The sequence below is a fragment of the Protopterus annectens genome, chromosome 2.part1 (genome assembly GCF_019279795.1).
Source record: "Protopterus annectens isolate FY-2018-M chromosome 2.part1, PAN1.0, whole genome shotgun sequence".
Taxonomy (NCBI): Eukaryota; Metazoa; Chordata; order Ceratodontiformes; family Protopteridae; genus Protopterus; species Protopterus annectens.
Window position 1 is genome coordinate 467,388,091 of NC_056729.1, and position 24,581 is coordinate 467,412,671.

Genomic DNA, 24,581 nt, shown 5'->3' on the forward strand with positions numbered 1-24,581 from the left:
AAATGTTTGTTTTGGAAGTTATGTTACCTGGCTTGCAGGAAGAAAGTGACCAGACTGCTTGTGAGCCAATTTCTCTGACTGTGCCAGTTCTTTCCAACTGCTTAGGATCTGCCCCAGGTGGAGTCTTACTGGGAGTGGTCATCTCTGGGCTCTGAAACTGCAAAATGCAAATGTGTGATTAATTCATTATGCACATAGAATACTGCAATCCAAATGTATACAGCACTACATAGTAGTAAAGTGTACAACATGACACATTAAGGAAATCAAAGCATTTCAGATAACAGATTAGGATATAGCAGTCTTTGGGCATAAAGTTCAGCAGATATTTGTTAAAGCTCAGTGTGATATAAAGGACTCAGACATCTGTAAGGTCAAGAAATAATTTTACTAATATTGCATTGCTTCAGATATGCAAGATGTACAAAAGCAACTATTTACAGCTAGCCTATTGTGCTAGACATCGTTGTGTAACAGAGCCTAAGTGAAAAAAAAATCAAGCAGTGTAACACCATCAGAGCCTTAAAGATGGCATAGCCAGAGGGTCATGCATGAGATACCCAATTAAAACACTGGGTAGTACAGAAAAATAGGTAACTGCAATTCATAGAGAACATTACACATAATCCATAAAAGTAATAGATGACAAAAAAATGATTACCACATCTTGAACATTGTAACAGAGTCTAAATAAAACTTGATATCATAAGAGTGCACCTGCGCAAGTCTTACCTGTAGAAGTAGATAACAGAATTCCTCACCACATTGGTGGCATTTTGGTTATCTGCCACAGTAATTCAGTACTGGACAGCTTTCAAAAGCTCAGACTCCCCTACCTCTCTCTTTCTGTGACAGCTGATAGCTAAGCATATCCTCAGAGAGAATCCTAAAACTCTCACAAGTGTGTTAAGTGTTCGGGTTTTTTCACTTCAAAAAGGAGGAGAGGAAAGTACCTGAAGCCAGAAGCATCTAGGAAGAGTAAATTTGCACCCAATAAGAATACCATATAAAAATCAAATACAACAACTGCATAAAAAAGATGATGAAATCCACCTCATCTCTGCACAATCTGGGGGACAGCATGTGGGTGCTATCACTGAGGCTGTGGGGAATTCAAATAGCTACTGTTACTGGTAAGTAGGACTTCCACAACTGTACTATGTTCATCATTCCCACTGCCTCAGTGGCATTTTGGGTGGATTCCCAATGCTTACCCTACTTGGATGAAGGAAGGATTAGGATCCAGAAGTCCATATAGAAAGGTGCTAGCAAAACAGCTCTGCACTTCCAGCTTGTAGTTCTTTGTGAAGGTATGAACAGAGGATCAGGTTACTGCCTCTAGAATGCTTCTAGAGTGCACCTTTTTCCAATATGCCATTGGAGAAAATAAGACCCTAGTCAATTGAGCCTTTGCCTTGCCTGAAGATATTTACCATGTTGTAAGCAACATAAAACAATAGCAGAGTTTGCTTAGACCTTTCTCAGCCCATGAATAAAGGACACAAAGCTGTTCAGCATTCCTTAAGGGCTTTGCTCTATCAAGGTAGTACCCGAGCTGCCTGGGTGCATCTAAGGCATGTAGAATATTTTCTTCATTCTTTTGGCATAAGGACAGAACACTGGAAGATTGATGGCTTGATTCAAGGAAAATTTAGAAACAACTTTAGGCAGGAATGATGGATTAGTACATAGCACAACACTATCCTTGTGAAAAATCAGATAGGGTTGGCCCACCATAAAAGCCTGCAGCTCAGATACTCCCCTTGCAGAAGACAGAGCAAACATTCTCCTAAACAATGAACCATAAAATCAGTCCGAGAGGCAGGTGCAGAAATAGGCAAGGTCAATTTTCCAAGAACAAAGTTAAGTTCTCAGGGAAAAAGAATTTGCTTTTGAGATGGTATCGCTTGTAACAATCCTTTCATAAATTGACCACAAGAAGATATTAAAAAGGCGGATCCATGGGCAGACAAGCTGAGATGGCCGCAGGATGCACTTTGATAGAAATGATTTGTCATATGCTTTTAAGTAGCTCACACAAACATTTCACAACCACAGGCGTCAACCCCATTTTGGGCCCTCTATTATTAGGTAGTCACCACCTAAAAAAAACCTTCCACTTGTAAACATTTATTTATTTATTGTTTATTTTACATTTGTTGACTGGAAGTGTCCAGCTGAGCCAAAGCCCTTTTTCAGTAGAGGCCAGGGGAGAAAAGCTCCATAAGTACATACAAATTAACAAAAAGTAGAATACAATGGTAATTTAGATACTTATCGTAATCATAAAACATGTACAAGTCTAATAAAAAACAAAAGTAGCAAAAACAGTAATGATGAGGCGTTGTAATACATACGAAGTTATATAAGCAGCTTGTTGAATTTGGTATTATTACAAGTATTTTGTATTACTTAGTAGTAGTAATTCTTGCAGTATTTATAGTTTTATAAAGGGGAGGAATGTTAAGAGGTAGTGGGCAGAGAAAGAAAAAGAGCAAAATGAGAAAGGGAGAGAGGGTGATTTAAGGGGCGAATGAAGAGAGAAAACTGATGTAGTAGTGACTCTGTAAGATGGCTGAGGTCAGGGAGGGTAAAGGCAGTGGCAAGACCAGTGTCTAAATTGTTTGAGGTGTGTGCAGGTCCCGATTTCAAGGGGGTGTTTATTCCAAGCAATGGAGTGGTGGGAGCTATAAGTGTTACATCCAGTTTTTGACTTAGGTTTGTAGACTTTTAATAAGTTTTGGGATTAGCTTTGAAGATTCCTAGCTGGGGTATAGTGGGAAATGAGGGATGATGTTGCTAGACAGAAAGCAGGCTGATAAGAGTATGGAGTGTATGATTTGGAGCCAAGATTGGAGAAGTAGGTGTGGTAATTCTATCCAGTTTAGGAATTTTAGGGAGAGAGACAGTGGTAGGATTTATAGGTTTGTTGTGCTGCAAATCTTGCTATCTTGTGATAGGTTGACTAGTTTGGCGAGCAGTGTGGAGTTGAGATTTGTAAGTATTTTGGAACAGTATGTTAAGCAAGGTAGAAGGTATGCATGCGTAAGAGTAATCCTGGTTTCAGTGGTAAGGAAATTTTTATTTCTATATAGGAGTCCCAGTTTCTGAGGAGTTTTTCTAATGCAATTAAAATGCAATGTGTAGTTCAAATTTTAGTTGATCGTCTATGGTAACACCGAGTAGTTTTGTGCTAGCTTCGACAGTTATGGGAGTATTGTTGAGGGACATTATGGAGAAGGAAGACTTGATATGGTTTGGGGAAGAAAGAGAAGTAACATTGTTTTGTTAGGGTTGAGGATGAGCCGACTATTAGAGAGCCATGTCTCTACCGAGTTTAAGGATGACTGGGTGGTTGATAGGAATTCAGAGGGTGAGTTGGCAATAGTGATGACTGTAGAGTCATCTTTGTATTGGACAACGGCTGACTGAGGACAAGAGGAGTAGAATAAGTTGGTAAAAATATTAAAATGTAGTGGACCAAGAATGACTCCTTAGGGAACACCTGTTCTTGCTGGAAGGGGAGTAGATAGAGCAGAGTGCCATCTCACTGACTGGAATCGGTCAGTGAGGTAGCTAGAGAACCATGCTACTGTATCAGGGGAGAAATTAAGGTCTGTTAGTTTGTTTAATAGGACAGAGTGAGAGACCATGTCAAAAGCCTTTGAGAGGTCAAGGAACAGACAAGAGAGAAGTTTATGACCATCTTTGGCTAGAGAAATAGTGTTGAGGAAGGACAGCAGAGCAGTGGTGCTACTATGCTTAGGTCAGTAGCCATGCTGTGTGGGAGTAGTTTGTCCTGTATGAGATAATGTATAACTTGTTTGTGAATACATTTTTCCAGGACTTGAGAGTGGGGGGACACGATAGCAATAGTTCTAAAGTTGGAGATTTCTGTGGAGTTACCTCCTTTGTGAACAGGTATTGCATAGAATTGTTTCCAGATTGAAGGAACTTCAGATTCAGAGCTGGATCAATTTATTAGGATAAATACTGGCAGAGAGAGGGAATAGGCTGCTATATGGGGAAAATATGAGGGGATATTGTCAGCAGATGCAGAGCATGGTTTAAGCTTGGGAATAGTCTGCAATCTGGAGAAAATATGAGGGGATATTGTCAGTAGATACAGAGCATGGTTTAAGCTTGGAGAGTAGAGTTTTGATATAGGAAGTGGGAACAGGTTTAAGGGAGAAGGTGTTTTCAGAGTTAGTAGTTAAGGAAGGATTAGGGAAGTTGGGGGAATTGGAGCTGGAGAGTTTGGGATTAAATAGTTTAGATACAGATTCTATAAAATAAGTGTTGAAGGCGTGATCTTCCGGTGAGCTGTCTGGACATGGATTTGGAGAAGTCGGGTTGCCAGGATGGAGTATTTGGTTGACAGCATTCCAGAATATTTTAGGTTGTTTTTAATATTGTTGGGTGGTTATAATAGAAATATTTTTTGTCTTTATTGAGGAGTTTTTTTTTTGTTTCGTTTCTGAGTTCTTTATACTTTTGTAAGGTGTGTGTGTGTGTGGGGGGGGGGGGGGTTGTTTGTGCCCATATTTTCCAAGCCCTATCTTAGGTTTTCATAAGGGTACGAGTGGTTTTAGATAGCCAATGGGATATATTCGTTTTTATCCAAATTTTTCTGGGTGGGGGTTGGGAAAAACTGAAAGTCTGCCAGCCCAGACAGACAGAATCTTATACATAATTCTAAGTGATTTGTACATACCAATTTAATCCACAGGCTGGTTTTACAAATGTAAAGAGAGCGAACTATACGTTATGATTAAACTATATGTTGTACTGAGCTTCAAAAATATAACCACAGTGCACTCTGCTAGAAGAAAGCTGATAAAGTCAAACATTGTAAGACTGTGACCTCAAACTCGGAGACGTTATGTCTGGACCAGCAAATTCTTTCTATTGTTTTGAAACCAGAAAGTTAATTGCTAGATTTAATGTCTTTTATTGCTTGGGCTTCCGGCAGGTGCACATTACAAAAAGAAATGTAAATTTTGAGCTTCTGTTAGCCTAGGAAGCTAAATCAGAACTGTTAAGAATGATGTAATCTAAAATGAGTCAGCATTGATGTATTATCAATTTAAGACTTTCTCAGAGAGAAAAAAATCAGAGCATTTTGCATTTGTCTTCAGAAATGACATCACCAGCACTCTGCCTTTGCTCTGTATTTAGAACAGTTTCTCTTAGAAATAGATAGAAAATAGTAAGATTAGACTAGCTGTTTTCTTACAAATAGATAGAAAATAGTAAGATTAGACTAGCTGTTTTTTTATATTTATGTCAAACTATTCTACAGTATTATTTTAAACATTTTCCTGTGTCTGAACTCTTGACTAGCACTGTGTTGAATTGAGGAGATCTGTCTTGTGTTTTTATTATTACATATTTTTAAACCTTTCAACTGTGGCCGTTTTGTGTAGAGATAATTTAAGCTCTAGAGTACACTGCATGTATATAGTGATACTGTCCAAGCCAATCCAATAAGCCTTGCTGTTCGTCATACTTACTAATAGGATAATAATAATATTGCACAGTAAAATTGGACACACTGGTAAGGGCCTTATTAGTAGCTAATATTAGTGGTTGGTGGCAGTGATTTCTACCTTATAGCTAGGGCAGAGAAGGGGGCATAGCTGGAGAACCTGTGCCAGCCTCCCCCAGGAGCACCTGTGTGTTTGTATAACGCATATCTCAAAGTGTGTGCATTTCAGCTACTTGGGCAGGGACACGAAGCACTGGTAGGACAGAGAGGGTGCTGGAGGTTTTGGCTTGACCACTAGAATCTGGACCTTATAGCTGTACCGGTGGGAAGTCTTATTGGGGATCTGGACAGAAAGGAGAAACCAGCCCCAGACTGACTGTGATCTATGTGTGCTCTTAAGGGAAAATGTACTTCAGTGTGTGTGCACTTGTTGTCCTTCCCAATGTGCAAGCCCCTCACTGGTGCTAGTGGTGAGGATTGAGGCTCCTTGATTACTGGGCCAGTGCACAGCGTCACATATTAATTGGTTGGCAGTGGTGGGATATCCACACCACATATTAATTGTTCGAAAGTGGTGAGTTAGCCATATGGCATACTAATTGGCTTGTAGTGGTGTGGATAGTGAATTCCTGTAGCTTGTGTACAGTGATCACTGAAGGTGTTTCTGTACTCTACATCAGCCATGCAGTGAATATTCAGAGTTCAGATCACAATTGTTTTATTTCTTTTGTTCGCTTAGTCAGTCAGGGAGAGCAGGCAAGCATGTCAGCAGAGGAGTATGGTAATCTGACAAGGAACCAGTTGGCTGAGATGCACCAGGCTAAGGGACCGGTGCATGGAAACCTGACTAAGGCAGGCAGGATTGCAGCTTTGGTCACAGCTGCATCAGAAAACCGCAATGGACAGATCAACCTTTCTGCAGAGGACTTCCATCTGGAGCTAAAAAGAGACTCTAGTTGGAGGCCAGGCATTTGGAAATAGAAGCAGCTGAGTGACAGACATCTACAGGCCATGGATAATGAGAAACTGCTACGCCTGGAAGCTGAGGAGGAGGAGTGGCAGAGGCAGCATGAAAAAGATGCTGACTCTTCACCAGAGTCGTGGAGGTAATGGGGAAGAGAGTAACCAGACCCCAGAAGCACTAAAGGTCAGTAAATTTCTCCCGCAGTTTACAGAGGGGGAAAATGTTGATAGTTTCATTCATATGTTTGAGAGGGTATGTAAACAGTATGATGTTGACCAAAGGCTCTGGGTACGGTTCCTGACCACCTTACTCCATGGTAAACCTGTAACTGTGCTGTCTAAATTATCAGATTGCAAATTTTTTTGATTATACTGCTAAGAATGGTTTGTTAGAATTTTTTAAGCCAACACCTGAAGCTTATAGGAAACAGTTTCGTGAGCATAGACGCAAGGCAGATGAAAGTGTGTGTAAATATGTTGCTGAACTAAGCACTTATTTTCATAGGTGGGTGAGTGGATGTCAGGTCACCACTTTTGAAGGGCTGGCAGACCTTTGGGTAAGGGAACAAGCCATTAGCAGTTTGTCTATCAGCTAACCAGATTCTCATGTCCTCAAGCAATGTGCTACTTCAGATGAGTTGGGGAACAAGGGAGACCTATACCTAGCAAGCAGGGTATCCCTGCACAGGAAAGGACCCCCAGTACTGCTCATGGGTCTAAATGAACCCATAGTGGGCAGCCCAGACTGCTCCAACAGAATCTGCCAGTAGCAGGGGAAGCCACTATTCCAGGTATACGTCCATGACCTAGGGTTAAAATGTTTTGAATGCAACCACTGGGGCCATGTGGCATACAGGTGTCCATGGAGGCAAGGTGGGGAACAAAAGGTGAGGGAGCCAGTAAGTGGGAAGGACAAAATGCCAATAGTAGGTTGTCTCAAGACAACTGGCGTACCAAACTACCATCCTGCAGATGTCGTGATAGGGAAAAATTTTGATGAGGCAGTACCATGTGTTTATGCAGTTACACGCAATCAGGCTTCGAGACAAGCATGTGGGTCTGGTAGCCTGGGGGAGACAGACAGACCGCATACTTGCGGCCAGGACTGGTGAGGTGGTTACTTCAGGGAGGGAGCTACTCTGTAGCAATGAGACTAAAGGTGAGCCACAGCTGCTTATGGGTACTGATGCTCCCTTGCCCTTGGACGGAGTGACTGCAAAGGTACAGGTGAGTAGTAGTACCCAGGCTGACAGGCCCTGCTGTCAGAGAATGCCAGACTTCCTGTGGAAGGGGAGCTGAGAAGGGTTACAAAGACAGAGTTGAGACAGGCTCAGCTCTCATACCCTACATTGCAAGACCTGAGGCAGGTAACTAGTGAGGCACCTGATACTCAAGGGAAGGGGGAATCTGTATACTGGGACAAAGAGCTACTGTATAGGAGAGTGGACCCCTGAGGGAGGACTAGAAGGTGAGAAGATACAGCACTTGGTAGTACCTATAGCCTACCATCTGGCACTTCTAGCCATAGGCCATGATATTCCCTTTGCAGGTCATATGAGCATAAAACATACAAAGAGATGCATTATGCAGAACTTCTATTGGCCTGGGATTTCCAGAGGTGTAACAGGGTACTGCAGGACCTGTGAGCGGTGCCAAAAGGTAGGCAAGGCAGGAGATAAGGTGAAGGCTCCTTTGATGCCTTTGCCTGTGATTGAGGAGCCATTTCAGAGAGTAGCTATGGACATTGTGGGGCCCCCGAGTAGCCAAAGTTCCACAGGGAAAAAGTATATCCTAGTGGTAGTAGATTATGCTTCAAGATACCCTGAGGCAGTGACTTTGTCCTCCACTGATGCGGAAAAGGTGGCAAATGCTTTGTTAGAGGTTTTCAGCAGGGTAGGTTTCCCAAAAGAAATACTGACCGACAGAGGTGCCAATTTCATGTCAGAACTGCTGGCTTGTCTATGAAAGCACTGTGGGCTGAAGCACCTGAAGACCTACCCCCTACCATCCCCAGACTAATGGTCTTGTTGACAGGTTAAACTCTACAATCAAGTCCATGATATGAGCATTTGCAGACCAGTTTAAGAGGGAGTGGGACAAATATTTGCTCCATCTGTTTGCTTACAGAGAGGTTCCCCAGGAATCCACAGGTTTGTCACCCTTTGAGTTGCTGTATGAACAGAGTGAGAGGACCTCTAGATTAACTGGAGAGGAGTGGGAGGGCGAGTGTGAATCTGACAAGGAGTCTGTTGTGGCTTATGTCCTAATCCTCAGGACAATGCTCAGGGAACGCATGGGCTTGGCCCAGGAGAACCTGGCAGAAGCCCAACAGCAGAGGTCTGGTATGACAGGAATGCTCGAGCTAGAGAGTATGCTGTAGGGCAGCAGGTAATGGTTCTCATTCCTGTCAGCCACAATAAACTGCAAGCAGCCTGGGAGGGACACTACAAGGTGGTAAGGAAGGTAAGTGATGTTAACTACCTGGTAGAACTGCTAGGCAGGGGTACAAACTGTACCATGTTAACATGATGAAACCTTACCATGACAGGAAGGCCTTTGTGCTGAGTATTTGCAGTGGAGTGTAGGAGGAATCGGAGGGAGCTCGGGGGACCGAACTCCTCAGTGAGGCTCGGACTGACACCTCAGTGGAAGGAGCAGCAATGTCCCAGCAGCTATCTCCTACCCAGGTTCAAGAAATCTGAGAAGTGATACAGGAGCTTAGGGACATGTTCACTGGGAAACCAGGGTGCACCCACCTGGTGCAGCACCAAGTGGATACAAGACCCAAAGGCCTATTAGGCAGGCCCTTTATAGGGTGCCTGAGAGAGTCAAACAGACTCTGAGGGAGGAGATGCAGGAGATACTGGAACTAGGGGTAATTCAAGAGTCCAACAATCCCTGGGCCTACCCAGTGGTGCTGGTGCCAAAGGAGGATGGCAGCACCAGGTTCTGTGTGGACTACAGGAAATTAAATAGTCAGAGTCCGATGCTTACCCCATGCATAGAGAGAATGAGGCCCCAAGTAATTTAACACCACTGATCTTACCAAGGGTTACTGGCAGGTGCCCTCGACTCCTAAGTGCTAGAGAGAAGAGAGGTCAGCCTTTGTGACTCCTTTTGGCTTGTATGAGTTCACAAAGATGCCCTTTGGGATGAAAAATGTCCCAGCTACTTTCCAGAAGCTGGTAGATCATATCCTAGCAGGAGGGTTTGCCCTTGCTTACCTAGATGATATTGCCATCTACAGCCATTCGTGGCAAGAGCACCTTCAGTATGTCAGGGAGGTGCTGGGCAGACTACAGAGGGCAGAGTTGACCATTAAGTCCAGCAAATGTCAGGTGGGTCAGGCAGAGGTCTCCTACCTGGAACACAGAGTGGGGAGTGGTAGGATCAGGCCAGAACCTGCCAAAGTGGAAGCCATTCAGGCATGGCCTGCACCAGTTAGCAAAAAGTAGGTGAGGCCATTCTTAGGGACACCAGGGTACTACAGAAACTTCGTCCCCAGTTATAGTACCATAGCTGCTCCCCTCACAGACCTGACAAGGAAAAACAGGCCATATAAGGTAGTGTGGACCACAGCACGTGAGCAGGCATTCCAGAAGCTTAAAGAAGTTCTGGGAGGACCTCGTTTGTTAGCCAGTCCAGATTACAGCAAAGAATTTGTTGTGCTTGTGGATGCTTCAAACCATGGGGTGGGGGGCTGTACTTAGCCAGATTTCTTCAGAGGGAGAAGAGCACCCAGTAGTTTATCTCAGTCATAGGCTGCAACCCAGAGAGAAATGCTATGCAGCTGTAGAAAAGTAATGTCTAGCCATAGTGTGGGCACTGCAGAAACGTCAGCCTTATCTGTATGGAAGGAAATTCACTGTAGTTACAGATCTCAATCCCAAACATGATTACAACGAGCCAGTCAGCAAAATGCTAAATTGCCAAGATGGAGCCTAGGGTTGCAAGCATATATGTCAGTGCAGAACCGCAGTGGGATTAGCAATGGCAGCGCAGATGGGCTCTCAAGACAGGGAATGGAGTAAGGTATACTCAGATAGACCCAACCTTCTCAAGCAACGTTTCTCAATGGTCACTTCAAAAACTAGCTTGAGTTCTCAGGGAAGGAAGAAATGTGAAAAACTAAAAGGCTGCCAGCCCAGCCAGATATAATCTTATTCTATGTGATGTGTAAATATTAATATAATCCACAGGCTGGTTTTACAAATATAAAAGAGAATAATAGGTTATGATTAAACTATATATTGTATGAGCTTCAAAAATGTAACCACAGTGCACTCTGCTGGAAGAAAGCTGGAAGAAAGCTGATAAGTTAAGCATCGTATGACTGTTTGATCTCAAACTAAGACATGATGTCTGGACCAGCAGATTCTTTCGATTGTTTTGAAACAAGAGTTAATTGCTAGATTTTACATACATAATGTATTTTATTGCTTGGGCTTCCTGCAGGTGCACATTACAAAAAGAAATGTAAATTTTGAGTTTCTGTTAGCCTGGGAAACTAAATCAGAACTGTTAAGAAAAATGCAATGTAAAATGAGTCAGCAGTGATATATTATCAATTTAACACTTTCTCAAAGAGAAAGAATCATAGCATTTTGCATTTGTCTTCAGAACTGACATCACTACCAGCACTCTGGATTTTCTCTGTATGTATGAAAGTTATTTAGAACATTGTTTCTTTTAGAAATAGAAAATAGTAAAATTAGACTAGCTGTTTTCTATATTTACATCAGACTATTCTATAGTATTATTTTAAGCATTGTCCTGTGTCTAAACTCTTGACTAGCACTGTGTTGAATTGAAGAGAAGATTTATCTTGTTTTTATTATTTATTATTAAATATTTTAAAACCTTTCAACCGTGGCTGTTTTGTATAGAGATAATTTAAGCTCTAGAGTACATTGCATGTATACATTGATGCTGTCCAAACCACTCCAATAAGCCTTGCTGTTCGTCATACTTACTAATAGGATAAGAACAATAATATTGCACAGTAAAATTGGACACCCTTTGATAAGTGCCTTATTAGTAGCCAATATTAGTGATTGGTGGCAGTGATTTCTACCTTATAGCCTGGGCAGAGAAAGGGACATAGCTGGAGAAACTGTGCCATCCTTCCCCAGGAGAGTGTGTGTTTGTAAATAATTCATATCGCAAAGTGTGTGTCGCCCCTTTTGGCAGGGACACGAAGCACTGATTAGACAGAGAGGGCACTGAAGGTTTTGGCTTGACCACTAGATTGAGGTCTGGACCCTATAGGTGTGTCAGTGGGGAGTCTTATTGGGGATCTGGAGAGAAAGGGAGAAACCAGCCCCAGACTGACTGATGTCAGTGTGCCTTTAAGGGAAATTGCACTTTACCGTGTGTATACTTGTTATCCTTCCCAATGTGCATGCCCCTCACTGGTGTTAGTGGTGAGGACTGAGGCTCCTTGATTACTGCGCCAGTGCATGGGCGACACAGGGCTAATGAGTTTAAGATGTTAATGAAGGCTGAGTTAAAGGATTAGACAGCTTCATCTAGTGGGAGCAGGGTGAGGAAGTTCCAATTAACTTGAGAGAGAAGGGTTTTAAATGTTTCAGAGTTAAAGTTGGAAAGCTTGCGACGAGTGATATACTTGTGTGGTTTAGAGACGTGGTAGGTGTATCTGAGAACTTTTATTGGTGAGTGATCACTTAAGAGTATCAGGGAGTGTTTCTGGATTGTGGTATTTGCAGGGATTTGAAACCAGTATCCAGTCTATCAGGGAGCCAGGGTAATGAGATTTGTTAGTGTGGGTAGGTTGAGAGATTAGTTGTATAAATCTATATAGATTTATGTGATTAGGAGAGTCAGGATTAGTGAGGGTTTGCCAATTAATGTTTACATCCCCTAGGAGGATGGTTTCATTAGGAATGTTTTGGGCGAGATATGAGAGAATGTATTCCAACAAGGGAATGTTGTCCCCTAATGGAATATAGATGGCCACTACAGTAATGGTAGTATAGTTGTTGAGGTTAGCTGCCAGCAATTCGGCTGGTGCAAAGGGGGTTTTGGTTGCTTAGGATGAGAGAGAGTGAGGTTATTGGAATAAGTTATGGCAACTCAACCAGCTTTTTGCTTAGGCAGTCAAGAAGAAGTATATTGCATCCTGGTGGGATAATGCCTTTGTCTAGATTTTGGGGTTTTAGCCAAGTTTCTGTTACTGAAATAACATCTGGGGTATAATGCGTTATCCATGCACTTTAACTGATCATTTCTAAGTGTTTTTCAACTATTGCACTGTTGAGGGCTATACACTCAAGTGTGATGGCCATTTTTCTGCTTTAAAAGTGTTTGTTTTACTATATCTGTTTTAATTTAAAAAAAAAATAAATAAAAATCTCTACTCGTTTCCCACCTTTCTATAATCAGTAGAGTCCGGTTTTCAGATTTTGCTGAATTCTGGGCTGTTTTGTAGTTTCTGTGTTGCCCAGAACTTACCAAGATAGAAGGAAGCTTCTCTGTTCATCAGTGAGAGATGTGAGCTTTGAGCAGCCTGTCACTGGAGGAGTGGTTTCAGCTTAGAACCTGTAGTTTTAATGGCCATTTTGGGCTATTTTTATCCCCTTCATCTTTCTGTTTAAAAAAAGTACAGTAGTGTACCTACCATAAATGTAGATGTTAGAGTGTATTCACTGTTGCAGTCATTACACTTGGGTTATCCTACTGGCAGGCTACCCGCAGTCGGCCTGAATTCCAAAGTCCTGGTCCGGCGTCGGTTGCTGTCGCCTCTTCCCTGATGTCAGTGCGCCACGGGTATATAAGATGCAGCAGACGCCATTTTCTTCAGTTTTTCTTGCCCCAGATGTCAGGTGCCCCCAAGAGGGTAGGCAATACATATTGCTTATAAAAACATACAGTAAAATAAAAACAATACCTTCATCTACAAGCAAATACACCACATAGGTTGTATAGGATAGAGAAGTACAGATAAGTCCCAGCAAAGAAAGGGGGAAGGAGGATGGGTAACCTGGACTGCAACAGTGAATACACTCGAACATCTACATTTATGGTAGGTATACAACTGTACTATGTTCATCGTGTTTCACTGTTGCAGTCATTACACTTGGGTTGAATCCCAAAGCTGAGGTAGGGTGGCTGGGTCTAAATAGGATTAAGAGTGGCTATGAGGCCCTGCAGAACTGCAGTGGCAAAGCCTGCTCTGGATTTAGAGTAAAGAGGTAAGTGATAATGCTTGGTGCAGGTGTGCACTGAACTCCAAGTTGCAGCCTCCAAAATGTCCTTGGTTGGTACTCCTCTGAGAAAGGCTGCTGGAAGTGGCTGCTGCCCTGGTAGAATGTGGCCTAATATTCTTAGGCACCGACTTGCCATGCTGTGCATAGCAGAAACGAATACAGTGTCCTATCCATTTTGAAATACTCTGCTTTGAGATAGCATATGCTGCAGGATCACAAGGAAAGGCTACAAACAGTTGCTCAGTTTTTCTGAAAGCTTTTGTTTTGTCCAAACAGAAGTGTAGCTGCCTGTGTATGTCCAAAGAGTGCAGAAGTCTCTCCCCTTTATTCTGGGGATTTGGATAAAATGTTGGCAAATGAATGGTTTGGCTAAGAGAGACACTGGATACTACCTTTGGCATAAATGTTGGGGTTTGTCCTAAGAGAAATCCTGTCCGGATGAGAAAATGATAAAAGGTCCCACTGCCATTAATGCCTGTAACTCTGAGACTCTTTTTGCTGAAGTTATTGCTAGGAGCAGAGCAGTTTTCCATGATAAGAATTTTATATCAGCTGTACTGGCTGGCTCAAAAGGAGGCAGTGTAAGCTTTTCTAAGACAAAGTTGAGGTCCCATGTAGCTATCGGTGCTCTCCTTGGGGGGGGTCTTACGTTTCTTGCCCCTCTGAGGTACTGTCTTAGCAGTGGATGAGAGAAAATAGGAGGTTCCGTATTGTAATGAGCTGAAATGGCAGAGGCATGGATCTTAATTGATGAGAAGGATAGGCCTTTGTCCAGCATCTCAGTTAAGTATTGTAAAATCTGAGGTATATTTGGAACAAGTGGTTCAAGTCCTTGTGCCTGGTTCCAAGCACAGAATCTCTTCCATTTTTCTGCATAAGATTTCCTGGTGCTGGGCCTCCTGGCTTCCAAAATGACATCCATAACAGCTTTAGAGAGAGGTGTGTTCTGAGTAGCTATATTATCTGCCATGCAGCCAGATTTAAGGTTCTGAGTTGGCTGTGCAGGATGCGATTGTTTTGTTGAGTCAGAAGATGAGGAATTTGAGGTAAAGTCCAGGCTGGGCCTTGAGACAAGCTCTTCAGGATTGGATACCAGTGCTGGCGTGGCTAGTCTGGGGCAATCAAAATCATTTTTGGCTTCTCTTGTCTGACGTTTAGGAGCACCTTGGGAAGGAGAGGCAGTGGTGGAAAGGCATAAACTGTTAGGGTTTTCCAGCTGAATGATAGAGCATCCACTTTCCATGCTTGTGAGTGATAAGTCCTTGTGCAGAATCTCTGTAGATGGCAGTTGTGAGGGGAGGCAAAAAGATCTATGCCTGGGCATCCCCATTTCCTTGTTATGCTGAAGACCTGTGGATTTAGTTTCCACTCGTGAGGGCCCATGGAGATTTCTGCTTAGTTCGCCTGCCAGAGTATTTTTTCTTTCCTGGCAGGAATTGTGCCTGCAGATGTACTTGACAGGTCAGTGCTGTGTTTCACAAAGTCATGGCTTGCCTGTAGAGGGGGTAGGAATGTGTGCCCCCTTGCTTGTTTATGTACTACATAACTGTGGTATTGTCCGTCTTAGTAATAGTTGTCCTGGATGTAGTAGATCCTTGAAGGCCGTTAGGGCATGCTGTACAGCTAGCATCTCTTTGATTGATGTGAAGATGCATTTGTTCCTTGGGCCACGTGCCCTGAATACATTTTCCTGCCATGTGTGTCCCCCAGGCATAATCCGATGCATCTGTTGTTATTGTCTGCCTGACTGTGGGTAAACTGAAAGGCTGTCCCTTGTTGTGGTGACAGGCCAGTGCCCACCATCGAAATTCCTGTTGCAGGCAGGGAATAAGAGTTATTATTGTTTCCAGGCTGTGGCAATGTTGAGTCCAAACACTTTTTAGATACCATTGTAGCTTCCTCATATGCAGTCTTGCATATGGAATTAGCAGGATGCAGGATGCCATGAAGCCCAAAGCCTGCATATTTTTTCTTGCAGGTAGCTGGATGTTTGTTGCCATCATTTGAAAGTAATGAGTCGGGTGCCTTTGCTTGTCTGGCGTGAGATAAACCATCTGGGTAGTTGCATTTAAGCTTGCATCCAGGAATATTATCTCTTGAGAGGGCACTAGTTTTGATTTCTTTTCGTTTACTGTGTACCCTAGGAAAATTAGTAATCTTTTTACAAACGCCAGATGCTTTAGTAGAATGTCCTTGCTCTCTGCTTGAATAAGGCAGTCGTCCAAGTAGGGATATATTTGGATTTCTTTTTGTCTGCAAAATGCAATTACTGGTGTGAGGCATTTTGTGAAGACCCTGGGCGCAGTAGATAAGCCAAAGGGCAGTGCAGAGAATTGGTAATGCATTGAGCCAGCTTTGAATCTGAGGTATCTTCTGCAAGACTGTCTGACTGGGACATGCAGGTATGCCTCTTTGAGGTCCAAAGTAACTAGCCAAGCCTTCTTGCCCAGCATGGGTAGAAGTTGCTGCAGTGTCAACATTTTGAATTTTGGAACATCCAGGAAAGTATTTAGAAATGACAGGTCCAGTATTGGTCTCCAGGCTTTGTCCTTTCTGGGTACCAAGAAAAGTCTCGAGTAAAATCCTTGCCCCTGTTCTTGCTGTGGTACTTTTTGAATAGCTCTCATGTCCATGAGGGCAAAAATTTGTTTTTGTGCCTCTGACCATTGATTTTGTGGCAGGTCTGGCAAACCTTTTGACCTTGGTATGGTGTGACAGTGGAACCTGTAACCCTGAGAAACAATATTCAGTACCCATTTGTCCTGGGTGATCATGTGCCAATTTTGTGAGAAAAGTGCTAGTTTTCCCCCCTAAGGGTGCTGCCAAAAGGTAAGTGCTTGGCATTTGTAGAGGGAAGTCATTGGGACAGTTTCCTATAAGGCTGTGATTTGTCTTCTCCGCCTTTGGGGGCTGAAGCACCCCATTGTTTAGGTCTGTATAAGCCTTGAGGCTGAGATCTGCCTCTTGGGCGTCTGTATTCTGCCTCTCTGTGTCCTGTCTGACACTGGAAAGGACCAATTTTTTTGAAGGCCAGTTCCTGCTAAATCTAGGTGGCTGAACCTGTAAGAAATCCTTTACGGTCTGCATTGATTTTGCTTTATCCTCCATTTTCTTTAATACCTCTTCTGCCTTAACACCAAACAAAGTATCATGCTGTAATGGAGCATCCAATAATTTTGCTTTAACATGATCAGGTAAACTTTGTTCTTTTAACCAAGTATGCCTTCATATGACAGAACCTGTAACTGCAGCTCTGCAAGAAGCCTCTAAAGAATCAAAACCACATTGCAAAGTATGCTTTCCCACTTGTTCAGCTGCATGCAATAAATCCTGCATTTCCTTATTGTCAGGACATTCTGAGCTTGTTAAGCATTTTCTATTTTAGCAAAGACATTAGGTATTGTTGATATTTAAGCATGTGAAACTGGCAGTTTAAAGCCCTTACAGCTAAAGTAGCAGAAGTGTAAACTCCCCCCCCCCCCATCTATCCAGTGCTCTAGAATCCCTATCAGAGGGAACAGGATTTTTTGCAGCGGAAGCCTTGACCCCTTTGGGACCCTGAAAAATTGTTTCTGGGTCAGCAGCAGGGTTTTTATAAAGAAATGTATGAGAGAGTCTGGGACCCTGTAGTACCTGTCTGGCTTGACTGGTGCAGGGGGTAAAGAATCAGGAGACAAACTGGATTCAGAAAAAAACATCAACAATATCTAGTACAGGGAGGATAGCAAGGGGCCTGTGCTGAGGCAGTAAAAGAAAGTCTCTGAGCCTTTTCTTGGATTCTGAATAATCCTGGCTCTCCCAATAGAAATGCTCCCTCATGGTGTGCAAGGTTTCTCCAAAAGAGTAATCCTCAGGCAGAGAGGCTGAAGGGATAGATTCTTCAGCGTCAGAGTCCTCATATGGAGGAAGGGAATATCCCTGTTCTGAAGAGGAATCAGAAGAAATAGAAACCTGGTCAGAAGAGTCATAGTCAGCGTCTTGCCTAGACCTTTTATCAGGAGAGGGATGGGAACCCCTGATCAAAGTAATTAGGTCCTTGGCCATTTTAAGCATCTGTTTCTTTGGCATGGATGACTGTCCAGGAGAATGCTGTACTTGTTTGTCTTTAATGGTGTTTTAGACTTTGCCTTGGCTGCTGAAGTGGACTTGATAGTAAGTTGTGTAGGTCTGAAAACACCCTCAGAAGCCGATGCCTGCTAAGCGGCTCCGGACCCATCTGAGGGAATAGTTTCCGTAGGTCCAATACCTTGAGTTTCCAGAGGCCTAGTTGTCTCCACGTGGAAGTTGGAAGCGGCCTGTGGCTCTGAGGTAGCGGATGTCAGGGGCTGCGAAAGTGCCTCACTGAGAACTGGCGAACCTGCGACTGGCCTAGAAGAGGCATCGACGTCGGTTTTGGACCTCGGATGCCTGTCCTTTTCTTTGTCTTTGCGTTTTTTATGAATTCCGGTTGTCAGTTGTTCCGACGGCATTGTGTAGTTAAGTCTTCGGCCAAAGTAATGTAAAGCAAAATCAAACCGACGCTGAATAGTGCGTTGGTTGAATCTAGCACAAAACCGACAACTGGCAATGTCGTGGTTAGGGCCTAGGCAAGGAATACAGTAAGAGTGAAAATCCTTATGAGGTATTTGCTTCCCACAAGAAATACAATTGTTAACTTTTACAGACATCGGTCTGGAGCAAGAAAAAGTTTCCCCAACGGGGTACTTAGCTTTATTGAAGACTTCGGTTCTGAAATTCAATTTAGAAAATGTCAGGAGTCGGCCGACCAGCACTTGCGAACTGCTTTTGCTTCGGGCACCGCGCAGCAAGAAAGACTGAAGAAAACGGCATCGGCTGCATCTTTTATACCCCTGGCGCACTGACGTCAGGGAAGAGGCGAAAGCAACCGACGCCGGACCTAGACTTTGGAATTCTGGCTGACTGCGGGTAGCCTACCAGCAGGATAACCCAAGTGTAATGACTGCAACAGTGAAACACGATGAACATCTGTCTACTGCATAAAAACAGCATGCACCCCAGGCATGTAAGTAGAAATGTACTTAAAGGACAGATGCTAAGGAATATGAGGCTACACAATTTTGAAGATCATCTTATGCAAACAACTGAAATGTTGAAAGAGGATTTCCTTAGCAGAGGCTACTCTAAATTAGAAGTGGATACTAGTGCAAATTATGCACTAAGTGAAAGAAGAATGAAGGGCCGACCCTATTTCTCAGAACAAATAGTAGACCAACAGTCAAGGAATAAAAATGACAATGAAGTTAAACTACAGTTCCCCATGTCTTTTACTAGTGATATAAATGTACTTTGCAGTATTTTTAAGAAAAATTGGAATATTTTAACTACGATAAAAGAATTAAATGGAGTTATAGACCCTATACCATCTCTTTCTTTTATTAATAAGAAATCTTTAAAAAGGCAGCTATGCTATAAACCATCTAACCATCTTAGTACCAGACAAAGTTTTGTCACAGAGAAAAGGAACCTATCCATGCAGGAGATGCACAGCTTGTAGATATCATGCACTACCTTTACTCATCCTGAGAAAAAATTTAAAATAGATACATGTTTTTATGCAGAATGTAGAACGAAAATTGTATATTTTAGCTTCTGTCATATATGTAAGGCTTACTATACAAGTAAAACAAATAGGATGTTAAAAGAATGTATATTAGAGCACGAGAGACACTGTAGCTGCTAAAGAAACCAATGCCCTTGCTAAACATGTTGAGAAGGAAGGTATACATCATGTTTTAAAATTTTTTGTGTTAGAAGTTATTAATAAAGGAGCAAGAGGGGGAGATTTGATTAATAGGACACAAAAATGGATAATTAAACTAAATGCAGATAAACCCCCAGGCATTAAATGATGCAGTGTCCCTTAAACCCTTCCTTAAGGCACGGGCATCGAAGCACTGAAAGTCTATTTAACATTTATGTTTGTATGTATTTTACGGACATGCCCTTGGTCTAACAGAATGCACCAGTTACTTTTAATGTGTTAATGATTAAATGTTTTCACTATGCACCGCAGTTGTGTCATTTTGTAACAGTCTGAAGAAGCGATCTGGATATCGTGAAAGCGCTCACTTTTTGTCATTTTATACTTTATTAAAGTGTTGTACTGTTGCCTTGGAACTCTGCAACTTATTTTTTCCTTGATATTTCTGCTGGTGTTGCTGCTGGAGCTTACTCAGTACTTGCTCTATTTTTTGCTGTTCATTTTCCACATCTAGAGCAAGATGTGGTCGATCTCTACATGGAGTTTCCACTCACTACAATCTACCCATGGTCTGCTTAGTCTGTTTGCCACTGGGTTTTGCTCTGACGGAATGTACAAGGCCTAAAGGGTCAGAATGCTGTAGAGACTTCCCAGGCCATCACTGCCAAGCAGCAAAGAGGGTATAATGTTTTCCAACCTTTTTTTTTTTTTTTTTTTTTTAGGTACCGCATCGCACTAATGTTGTCTATGACCACTAGAAAAGGACCCACAGACCATAAGTGGTGATCCTTTAAGGCATGAATCACTGCCAACATCTTTTTTTACATTTATGAGCTTTGGCATGTCCTGAGAAACACAAACCTTCACTTGAACTCCCATGAACCCTTCTCCCCACTCAAAATCTCAGGAGTCCACCTGGACAGATTACACTGGAATACGAAGACAGAAAGACTCCAGGAATCAGATACAGTTGATCCCTTCACCACTGAAGTTCCAGTTTTACAAATCCCAGTGCTGGTACCTGGAAATCCAGGGGATAAAGGTGCTGGGTCCAATAATTCAAGTACCACTGGATTTTCTCATGCATAGCCTGGCTAGTGGTATCATGAGGATCACCAATGCCATGAGGCCTAAAATTCTGAGGAACTTTCTTGCTGAGGCCACATCTAAGAGACAGAAATTCAGGAAAATGTCCTGATAAGTCAAAACTTTCTGGCAGGAAGGTCATTCTTTTTGCCATTTCTATCCGTCACCCCAGGAAAACAATTTGTTGACAGGGTAGGATACAGAATCTGCAGAAATCAGTAAGTCATCTGCGTTAGGAAAAATGTGGATGTCGAGGGTTCTGCAATAAGCAACCATTGGGGCCAGACACTTTGTATACACTTTAAGTGCAGTAGATAGCCCAAAGCAAAATGCAGAAAACTGATAATGTAAGTCAGACACAACCAATCTCAAATTTCTTGAAACTTGGAATAATATAAATATGATAAACATCCTTTAGATATAGATTCACCATGAAACACCAGTATTGAAGCAATGCTAGGACTGATTGTAAGGTGAGCATTTTAAATTTTGAAACTTTTACAAAGGTGTTTAGAAAGGACAAATCTAAGAGATCTCCAGGAGTAGTACTTTTTTGGTATAAAAATATTCTGGATATTACTTGTCTTTGTGTATAGCAAGAACTGGTTCTACAACTCCTGCTTCTACCATGTTATGGAGCAATGGATGAAACAGCTCTGTCTAGTCTGGTAGGTGTGGGGGAATTCCCCTGACAGGGGTAGATTTCCTATCTACTGTCAAGTGTATCCTTTCCAAATTATTCTAGGAACCCATTTGGCAAAGACTATTTGCAGCCAGGCTGCAGAGTTGAGTGAGTGCCTGGTGAAAGAGAAAGGGTGGGGGTAGGAGTGCTCTATTACTTGGCATACTCATTTCTTTTGCAGGTGTGTTGATCCTTTTTAGGAAAGGAGCATCCCTTGTTTAGTTTCTAAGAATTATCCTCCTGCTTTTGGGTCCCTGAATTTTGTCTGGCAGGGATTTTTTTGTTTCTCCTGCTCCTTGAAGGAAGAGGTTTTGTTTTGGGGAGAACTTGTGTACAAGACATCCTCGATACCCCATGCAAAATTTACCTCTATCCTCTCACTATTTGATAATCTGTTTAACAGGGGACCCACACACCAATTCAGAACTAAAAAATGCATTCATAATTTCAACTTGAAATCACAGAAGTTCTGATTACATAACCAAGCGTAGTGTCTTAGTACAACCGGAGATGCACTTCTCAAGAGTGTATCTGCATATTGACACACACCTCTCAAAGCATGCTTCAAAACCTGAGGCATATTACAAACATTTTGTTCTTCTCTACAGGTAAGGATGCAGCAAAATCAACTGTACACACACTGTAAAATACTTGAAAGGCTAGATTACTAGAAAGAGACATCCTTTTGCTTCTAACCATTTTCCCACTTAACTGGAGGGGGCACTGGATTAGATGAAGCCAAGGACTTTTTATTTGTGCATACAGCTGGGGAAACCATAGCTGGGTCAACAGTTGAATGAGAAAAAAAGACAAAGACACAAATCATACCCAGAGAGACACGGTATTTTCTCGGAGCCTTTTTAGAGGCTGCTGGAATAGATAGTGGTGTCCTGCACACAGCTTTACGATCATCATCCAGGGCTGGTAAGAGAGGGAAGATAGTCACAGAAATGGACATCCAATTCTCTATAAGGTCATATACTCTTCCTAGCACTGGGGTAGTTCCAGACTGCTCCCTCATAAAAACATCACTACCACAATCAACAGAACATGCTGGAGGGACAGGTTCATAACCCAGAGACTGCCCATGCCCTGGAATAGACTTCCCATACATGTCAAGCTGTGCACCTCACTGGCCCTCCAACAGAAATCTTGATGAGTGTATGAGAAACAGAAAGTTCACCCCAGGGACCACTCCAGTGGCTCTACTTGATAGAGGCACTGGGAACCAACGTCGGGCGGCACGATGCCAGAGCACTTCTACGGGCTAGGCTTGTAAAGACACCAGGGCTATTAGCCTGGTACACACCTATGAACCTAAAAGCAGTAATCAGAGGAAAAGTGAAAACTTGTTTGGACTTATGCTCACCCAAGAATCAGAGTGACTACGCTCATTGTCAACTAAGAAATCAGCATTGTCCTGAAAGCTCTCATCATTTTCTGAAACAAAGGTCTTTAGCCAAACTATCATTAGAGCCATGTATGGGAACAAGACCAGAATTAGCTGTCTGCAAAATACTCAACCAAGGAAACCACATCAGCCTTAAAACAGCTATAATTTGATTATCAGATGTACGATAAAGCTCCGTTTATTTTCATTGTGAACTTCATTACTAGAAGAAACATCTGGGGACAGACTACTATGTCCAGCAAGTGGTCTCTTACCCCAGATTACTACTGCACCTGAAGGATTTGGTTCTCCCATACTTGTGCCAGGTACAGAACAGCCCTAAACGATATGTCCACCCCCCATACCATTTTGGCTGGCAAACCTGCACTACAGGGAGACACTGCACAAAAGCTAAGGGGTGTGTGAGTCGAGCAGTGGCCATGAAGGAATCACTAACCATAAGCTGAAGCATATTTTTATTTTCCTATTTTTTTTTTTTTTTGTAGGTGCAGCCAGATTTGACTGGGGAGGGGGTAACAGAATTAGAATCCATTAAGTCAGGGGGGATAACACCAGCCAGAATAATAAACTGACAGCAATTGATAATGTATCACAATAAGCACTTAAAGTTTCTAGTAATATGCATGTCCCCACACCCCTAAACTGCCAAACTGTGATTATCATAAAAAGAAAAAAAATTAAATGTGTTCAGAATTCCTTTACAAATGAGAGAAGTTAAAAAGAATTTCCATTACACAAAATCCAAATACCAAGGGAGACAATGTGCCAAATTAGTGTTAACAATTAGCTCCACACAATTTAGTCATGTTAAACTACCATAAATAGCATTTAATAGCAATTTACACTACAGTTTTATCAGAGTAAAACCTGAACAGTATATTCAAATAACTGAATCTGTGGTAAAGTCAGATGTTAAAATAAAAATACAGAAAAGAGTCGTTCATAATTTCTAAATGAAAAAAACAATCCATATTCTGCAATATTTTCCTGTCAAGAGATGAAAAAGTGGAGTAAAAACAGGCCTCTAGTGTCTTATGGCACACAGACACACACAAACGCACACTGCATGTTTGACAGAAATACTGAAAGTTTCCTCAGAAACGGTAAAAACAAACATTTGTCAATGAATGATAGATGTAAAATATTCACTGCTCCAAGCAGAAATTCCCAGAGGAATTACTGTAAAACACTGACAGAAATACATTAAAAATAAATATTTTAAATAAACATAAAAAATAGAAAGAGAAAAATATCTAATAATAAAATGAGAGGAAGGGGGCCCCCAAATGAGGCTTATCTGAGAAGCAAGCCAGACAAATCCATGGATCATGTGAGGAGTCAGAGAAGTTTCTTCTTTGGATGGCAGAAAAACACTGAACACACACTTCCTGTTACAGATGAAAGCCTTCCTCTCAGGATATGCTCAGGTCACTACAGGGTTAACCAAAATGCCACTGAGGCAGTTTATGTTGTCAAATTAAATACAAGGCACAGGACATACAGCATTGGTGGTATATATATGAAATATAAAGCCAACACCCAGGTGTCCCTTGCCAAGTGCTGAACTTTAAAGTCTTCCCTGTAATTGGTCTCAAGTCCATTTACTACATGGTGGTGGGAAATCCCCAAATACACTAGGATGACAACCATCCAGTAATAACATACAGCAGACACTCTGGGTGTTTCTGCCCTTGGCAGCTTCAGAGCAATAGCGCATTTTGTATTTGCCTAACCAAACACCTCTTGCATGGAATGGGACACAATCAGCATCACAGTGGCTTAAAATACCCATGTAGGTGCATGCTCTCACACACACACACACACACACACACACACACACACACACACACACACACACACACACACACACACACACACACACTGAAGGTTACAACTTTCACCAGTGGTCTCTGATCTGAATGCCTGCACTGGGCATATCCATCCCAGCTCCTCCTCCAAGGGGACTGATGCAGTATGTGGCTGGCCCCACCCATGGGATAAGC

General features: G+C 42.4%; 1 protein-coding gene across 2 annotated transcripts in view; it reads right to left on the minus strand.

Annotated features, from left to right (window-relative positions):
• Positions 1-24,581, minus strand: part of ANAPC10 (anaphase promoting complex subunit 10) — a 501,794-nt gene that overhangs the window by 423,031 nt on the left and 54,182 nt on the right. For both annotated transcript variants that reach the window (XM_044062258.1, XM_044062255.1), the window contains exon 2: positions 28-157. In XM_044062258.1, the coding sequence (XP_043918193.1) occupies positions 28-142 (115 nt within the window). In that variant the 5' untranslated portion in view covers positions 143-157. The remainder of the gene's footprint in view (positions 1-27; positions 158-24,581) is intronic.